At 35.7% G+C, this 7,938-nt stretch overlaps 1 protein-coding gene across 1 annotated transcript in view; it reads right to left on the bottom strand.

The window, feature by feature from the left end:
* Positions 1–321: 321 nt before the first annotated feature.
* LOC111149812 (glycerol kinase 5 (putative)) overlaps positions 322–7,938 on the bottom strand; it is a 72,327-nt gene continuing 64,710 nt past the window's right edge. The window contains exons 13-16 of the mRNA XM_022507102.1: positions 6,112–6,215; positions 4,831–4,890; positions 4,103–4,236; positions 322–764 (exon numbers count right to left, since the gene is read on the bottom strand). Coding sequence (XP_022362810.1) covers positions 616–764; positions 4,103–4,236; positions 4,831–4,890; positions 6,112–6,215 — 447 coding nt within the window. The 3' untranslated portion in view covers positions 322–615. The remainder of the gene's footprint in view (positions 765–4,102; positions 4,237–4,830; positions 4,891–6,111; positions 6,216–7,938) is intronic.

The raw sequence follows: 7,938 nt of genomic DNA, 5'->3' as shown, positions 1-7,938 counted from the left end.
AGGCAGTGTCTTTAAGCCCAATAAAGGAAAAAACTAACAAATAAGCCTATCTGAGAGGGGCATTTTGAGCTCATTATTTGGATACAGTATTGAACAATTATGACTTTAAATATAAAATATTAATGTTTCAAAACTTCCCATTTCCTCAGTTATTCTTTCTTCCTAGCTATGGGAACTTCATATAGCCCATTTAATTTTAAAGAATTAAAGGAACATTTGTCACTTAATTTTGGAACAAAATACGAATGGTGCTTGACCCAGAACTATCAACTCAGATAGTAAACAATTATGTTCATATGTATTGTTGACCCAGTATAAAAAGGAGGAGGATCCGCAGCTGTCAAAATATGGTTGGAAATGGCTAACGGCATTTGGAATCTGCTACAAAACAGAAGATATAAAGTTTTGAGGTACTGTTGCCTTACAGTCTTATCAAGGTTTAGATTTAAAAATCTAAATGAGGGATTTTTTTGTTTTGTTTTGTATTCAAAAAAGCAGGTTGCAAAGCTCATCTGAAATCTCAGTCATCGTCGTATTGGTTATCATTCCTGAGCTGTGTCTCATCTGCGTGTCGTATCAACCAGCCATATATGGTTTCAGTCATTCCACTTAGTGCTACATCTTGTTATACCAATTCATGGAACGCTTCACTGCTTTGACCCAGTTTTCCATGATCATTTCATATTCTTGCCATTTCTTCTGCGGCTTGAAAACAACTTCACTTTGCCTCAGTTTCTTCAGTTCCTCCTTGTCAGCCCAAAACCCTATGGATAGAAAAAATTACTCTCAAATTTTAAGGCAAATAAGGAGTCCATAAAGTTTATCCACAAACCTATGCAAACTGGTGCACAGGTAAACAACTATTGTTTTAAAACACAATTTAAAATATTTTTGCTGCTTTTGAATTTTGTTAGATTGACTATCCCTGGGAATAAATACACCAGGATTTTAAAATCATTTTGTTTCTATCAGCTTTATTTCTGTGTGGCAGGGCACCAAACCATTTCCAGACCAACCTCACCCTATCATCATTTAATTTCATGACTTGCTAAGAAAAGTTTTCAAGTAAGAAATTGTATATTTTCCTTTTACATAACTAAAAAAAGATAAATTAGGATTTTTGTCATATATCTTGAGGTAAGAGGCAACTCTCTGGGATATGCATAAATTCAAAGTTGGGACTGAATGCAATAAGTTTCTTTTTCAAACTATTTTATTTCATACAAGTTACTTAAATCCCACTTCCTGATAATATTGTCCTGGCATATATTGTTCTTCATAAAGAGGATCATGTGATTTATAATAAAAAGCAGCAAGAACACACTTTTATATCCATGACCGTAAGTAATCTGAAATGGCTAAGGTGTCTTATTAATTAACCTGGTGTATTTCACTTACTCTGAAGTACTAATAGAGTTGACAAGTCTTCTTAAGGTATATTTTCTCTTATCAATAAAGCAGACACAAAATTCTTTCCTCTCATATTTTCTGTCAGGACACATTCTTTCTAACTGACAAAGTCAGCCTTTTAGATTTATCCATATTTAAAGATATTAATTTATAGAAGTTATTAAAAGACTAAAAATAGTTTTTATTAGTATACTAAAGTTAGATAAGTCTAGTCATGAAAACAAGCATGTTCTTAAAATCCTTATTTCCAGAATTAATTATTTACTCTCCAAGGCATATGTATCTTTTAAAGATTTCCTTCCTTCCTTCCTCTCTTCCTTCCTTCCTTCCTTCCTTTAGCGTGTGATCTGGGGGAGAGGCAGAGGGAGAAGGAGAGAGAAAATCTCAAGCACTCTGCACTGAGCATGGAGCCCAACACAGGGCTCGCTCACATCCCTGAAATCATGACGTGAACCGACATCAAGAGTCAAATGCTTAATCCACTGAGCCACCCAGGTGCCCCATGACATACATATTTTTTAAAGTACTTTTATTAAATATGTATCAAATAGACTCATCTCCTGGGTGAATTTTGAAAATAGAGAGGATGTGCATAGCCTTCAAATCTCAGATTGCTGAAAGAGAAGCAATCCAACCAGAAATCTCAGCTTTACTGAGACGATAAAACTACTCCCTGTAGTTAGTGAAGTCTCTGTATTGGAAGGGTTTGAAATTACGTATAGTATAGATACAATGAAACAGCTAAAGCTCAAGCCACTATGTTATTTTTTTTTAAGACTGATTTTATTTATTTGTTTGTTTATCTGTTTACTTATTTGTCAGAGAGAGAGAGAGCACAAGCAGCAGGAGAGGCAGGCAGAGGGAGAAGAAGGATCCTTGACAAGCAAGGAGCCCAAGTAGGACTCGACCCCAGAATCAGGATCATGACCCGAGCAGGAAGCAGAGGCCTAACTGACGACGGATCCACCCAGATGTCCTGCTACTACGTTATGTTTAAGAATAATCTGTATGTGGGGACGCCTGAGTGACTCAGTCAGTTAAGCATCGGCCTTTGGCTCAGGTCATGATCGCAGGGTCCTGGGATCAAGCATCAGGTTTCTTGCTCCATGAGGAGACTGCTTCTCCTCTGCTGCTCCCCCTGCTTGAGCTTCTTGTTCTACCAAATAAATAAATAAAATCATAAAAAAAAAGAATAATCTGTAAGTGTTATTTAAAATAATTAAAATGTTCAAGAGAATCTGATATATTTTAGTCTTACAAGGTGAAAAGGCACAGAAAGATTTTATTTACCTTATAAATAATATCAGAATGTTTATGAGCATTTGATTTACTGCAAATATTAGCTTAATTTATTCATTTTGCAAGATTTAAAATTTATTTAAGTACAGAAGAAGATTTTCTTTGTTACACTTCTAAGTTTGCTTAGTTAGGCATATGAAATTATTAAAAAGAAAGTCAATTGTATTAAATTTGTATTAGTTGAAATATACAAAAGAATTTAACTGAATTTGTAAATGGAAATATTATTCAAGGGAAAGTTATTTTCTTCAACTTTAATTAACCACACATTAATCAATGAGCAAATGAAAGTGACTGTTTCAATTTTATTCAAAGTTAACAGATTTTTACTAGAATAAAGTTAAAGTTGAACTTACCAAGATTTCAAAGTTTTTAGATTTTAGATTTAGATTTGTAACTTTAATATGTTAAATATTAGCCTAAAACTCTTAACTGCAAAATATTCTGTTTTGTACAAACACTCTTTCCCTTCCACACAGGAATGTATTAAATATTCCCAGTGTCCCAAGTCAGCATCCTGCTTCCTAGGGAACCCTCTAATTGGCTTCCCTGAGTCTATTCTTCACCCTCCCAAATAATCTTCACACTAATTGCTAAAGTGGTCTGTTCAAATATAGATCTATCCATGTCCCTCCCCTGCTTAAAATTCTTCGGTGGCTCTCCAGTGCCTTCACGATTAAGTTCAAACTCCTGTATGAGGAGTCTACCACAATTGGACCTCTGTTCCTCTCCAGCCTTTCCTCTTGCTTTTCCTCTATTAGCACTTACTGTAATGGGCTGGGACATTTGCACAGGCTGCTTTCTTTATTGGACCTCTTGTGGCTCCTTACTGCCTCTTCTGGCTGTTTGCTGACTCCTTCAAAACTGAACCTCCTCTGGGAAGCCTGCATCGCTTGCTTAAAGCTATGGCTGTCCACGGGGTTTATCACACAAGTCTAATAACTGGTTGACTTGCCTGACTGTAACCAGAGACTCCCATAGCAGGGACTATGCCTTTTAAACTCTATTCCCAGCAGCGACTGTCATGTAGCAGGTACTCAACATATTTTCAATAAGCAAAAGAATGGAATGGTTTCTAATGCCAAAGAAAAGCCTGTCTACTCCGGAAGTTTACCCAGAGACCTTTCCTCTGCTAAAGACAGAGCAGTTGAAAATTAATTCTCCTTGCCTCATAATTCTGACCAAAGGAGTGAAGGAAGGAGGGAGGGAGGGGAAGACCCACCCACAGAGGAGGTCAAAGAGTATTCTGTGAGTTATGTGCATATGTGTATGGAGCTTAATGAACACCAAGGTTTTCCAGAGCCTCTCTTAATTCTGTGATTTGGGAAGAGAAATGCTATTGGCAAGAAACAGCTTCCAAGACAGCTCTCGCTTTTATAAAATCCACACATACCAACAGCAAGGCCAGCCAGAGAAGCTGCACCAAGGCAGGGCATGTCTATGTTGACGGGTCTCTCTATATTAGCATTAATCAGGTCTGAAGTCATCTGCATAACAAAATTGTTCCTACAAACTCCTCCATCTGCCCTGTGGGGACCAAGATATTTGAGATAAATTATTCCAACAGAAGCATAAAAACATTCATTTTTTTTTTAAAAGGGCCACACATATTTTTTTTGATTCTTGATTTTGTAAGTTCAACTTTTAATTCCAAAACTGTATCATTCCACATTGACCTGAAGTTAAGGTCCTCACTAGGTAATCCTCAAACACTTTTTCTTATCCCTGACATCAATCTTCCCACCCACCCTGTTTGTCAAGACTAGCTCAAATTAGGCTAAGTAAACTAAGCCAATGTAAAAATTCATTTGGACAAACCAGCAAAGAAAATTTGATGTTTCCAAGCCAAAAGGATAGCCACACATACAAAAAGGAGATTTTAAAGATGTTTATAATATACATACGTATATTAGGATCTTCCTAAATTCTATATTGTGTTATGTTCTCTATAAATCCAAATTCTTTTCTTTCCAAATTCCTATGACCAAGAATTTTGTTGCAAAGGAACTAGGCATAATTTTTTTTTTAAATCCTAAATAATCATAATGATGAAAATACTAATAGCAATTACTACTCACTTCCAATTTCTAATTAAATCTATTGAAAACAAAGTTTACATACCGGACTTTTGTCACAGGGATATGGATCTCTTTCTGCATCAACTCATACAACTGTTTGTTTCTAGTAAAAAAATCAAGATAACTATTTAGGGAACATTCATAGCATGATAATTCTCTATCTTTTTCCAATCTAGAAAAATAAAAACTTTGGTTTTATTTATGTGGCATTTATAAAATATGCAAAAGAAAACATTAAACCAACATATTCAAATATTCAAAAATATTATGCTAACTGGAAGTTGATAATAAATGCTCAAACAAGCAAGAGGTTCGGGGCCTAGTGCTTGCACTTTGATAAAAGGGAGTATATTTTTCATTTAGAAATAAATTTAATCTACTGTCCTTCCTACAAATAAAAATTTAAAGCAAGCATTCATTTAATAGACAGTGATAAGGATGATATGACATAAGTAACATCTAATAGAATTCATCAACTATAAAAATAATCACTTTGTAATCACAGAAATTTTTATTTTAAACGTTCCAAATGTTCCATATTTATGACAGCCAGATTCTTAACTTTAATAAACTACAACTGTGCCATAATGAAAAGACCACAGGGAAAGATACAAAAAAAGTAATTTTGGTGATTCAATCTTTGAGTATAATGGAAGCATTATTAATTAGAATCATTAGAATTCTCCTTTATCAATAAGGATAGAAAAATCTCTGAAAGCCCAAATTTTAAATCTTTTATGCTTAAGAAATTAGATACAGTTGACCCTTGAATAACACAGGGATTAGGGATATTAACCCACCACAAAATCAAAAATCCATGTGTAAATTCTGACTCCCCTAAAACTTTACTAATAGCGTACTTTTGGCAGGAAGCCTTACTGATAACAGTCAATTGATACATATTTTGTATGTTATATGTGTTATATACTGTATTCTTCAATAAAATAAGCTAGAAAAATGAAAATGTTATTAAGAAAATCATAAGGAAGAGAAAATACATTTATAGTCCTGTACCGTGTTTACTGGAAAAAATTCACATGTTTAAGTGGATTTGCACAGTTCAAACCCATGGTGTTCAAGGGCCAACTGCATTTTTAAAAACCCTCTATTTTCAGATATCAAATCTAAATGGTACTGGTTCTATTACATCTAAAAAAAAAAAACAGATGTTACAGCAATTAAGCAATAGGAGCAGATTATGTCATGACTTTAAAGGTATAAAAAGTTAAAATTAAGAAATTTCATAATTTAGTTTAGCAGAAATTAACAGAAGGAAATGGAAATACTGTATGAGGAAGGGAGAGTTTAGGGCAGGTTTTGGTACCTGAAAGCTATGGACTCCAATATTGCTCGTACGAGATGGTATTTATTGGTGGAAGGCTTCAAGCCCATAAAAGAGGCACATGCACAGGGATCATTTAGTGGAGCCTAAAGAAAGAGATATAGGAAGAATTTTTTCTAATTTTTAATTTTTTTATAAACATATAATGTGTTATTAGCCCCAGGGGTACAGGTCTGTGAATCGCCAGGTTTACACACTTCACAGCACTCACCATAGCACATACCCTCCCCAATGTCCATAACCCCACCACCCTCTCCCTACCCCCCTCCACTGCCGGCAACCCTCAGTTTGTTTTGTGAGATTAAGAGTCTCTTATGGTTTGTCCCCCTTCCTATCCCATCTTGTTTCATTTATTCTATTCCTACCCCCCCAAACCCCCACGTTGAAACTCCACTGGGAAGAATTTTTATTATTGTTCTAAATTATATCTATAGTCTCGGAAGACATATTATGCAATAAAAACACAGCCATGGTAGAAAAAAAGAATGCTTGGAGTTAAGTAGTTTTAAAATAAATGACAGCCCTATAGTATGTGAACTATTACGATAACTCTTTAATAGGACCTAAGCAAGGCTGAGTCATAGGTATTGGACTTAGCTAAACCTTCTGTCTGAACTCATACGAAGAGAAGGGACTGAGGCAGAGTAACAAATTATTAATCATTTTTTTTCAGAGTAACAAACTATTAAATATCTAGCTCTACAAGAAGAAATGAAAAGCAATCCTAGTATTTCCCCTTTTCTTCATCTGTAAAGTTTTTAACCCAGAATCATTTTTGTAGAGTGTTTTTTTTAAAATATATATTAGTCTTAAGATTAAAAAACTATAATGCAGAATATGTGTTTTCCAGTGTCATAACTTACACCTAGTATGCTGTCACACATTCAAACTAAACTCTTCTATTTCTTAGCTTAATAGTCTCATTGCCTCATAGGAGAAATGACTCGGCCTAACTTCCGTCTTTAAAAGAGCCCAAGTCTTGAGCTGGAATTCTGTATCTGTCGGATGAAGTTTGTTTTCATCTTTGCATCCCCAGAAATGCAAGACAATTCTGGGACACAAAGATGAAGAGCAAAGACTCCTGCCAGAGCTTATAATCTCACAAGGAAAGACACAGAAGAATGGTTTCAATGTTAAGATATGAGGTTGCAACAGAGGGAAGTATTAGTGCTATCAGGAAATGATGGTCCCCAAGAAAAATGCCTTCTAGCTTCAGGGCCTTGAGACATCATCTCATTACCTGGAAAACTTTCTACCACCACTTTTCCTGGTTAATCCTACTCCACTTCCAGATCTTGGCTCAGATTCCTCTGGGAAAATTTCTGATCCTAGAGACAAGACCAAGCCCCCATCATCGTTTTTATTTTTGTTTTCAAGATTTTATTTATTTGACACAGAGAGAAAGAGAGCACAAGCAGGGGGAGCAGCAGAGGGAGAGGGAGACCCAGACTCCCTGCTGAGCAAGGAGCCCAATGTAGGGTTTGAGCCCAACCTGAGCCAAAGGCAGATGCTAAACTGACTGAGCCACTCAGGCGCCCCTTCCATCACCGCTTTTATGGAACCCTAGAGCTTCACATCATATCATATATTGACAATCATGTATACTTGTGTGAACATTTGTTAAAAGTCTGTCTTCCCTGCAGAAACTCATTCCTATATGTTTCCAGGGTCTTGCACTGCATCTGGCCCCCACAGGGCATCCTCACACATTTGTTCAATTAATGAACAAACAATACTCTTCCTCATTACTTAATTGAAGAAATTCCATATTACATCTTATCCTTCCTGTAGCTGTGGTTTTCCTCCTAT

Source organism: Enhydra lutris, unplaced genomic scaffold (assembly GCF_002288905.1).
Source record: "Enhydra lutris kenyoni isolate GAN:26980312 unplaced genomic scaffold, ASM228890v2 scaffoldscaffold2, whole genome shotgun sequence".
NCBI classification, from domain to species: Eukaryota; Metazoa; Chordata; class Mammalia; order Carnivora; family Mustelidae; genus Enhydra; species Enhydra lutris.
This window is presented reverse-complemented; position numbering and strand designations above follow the sequence as displayed.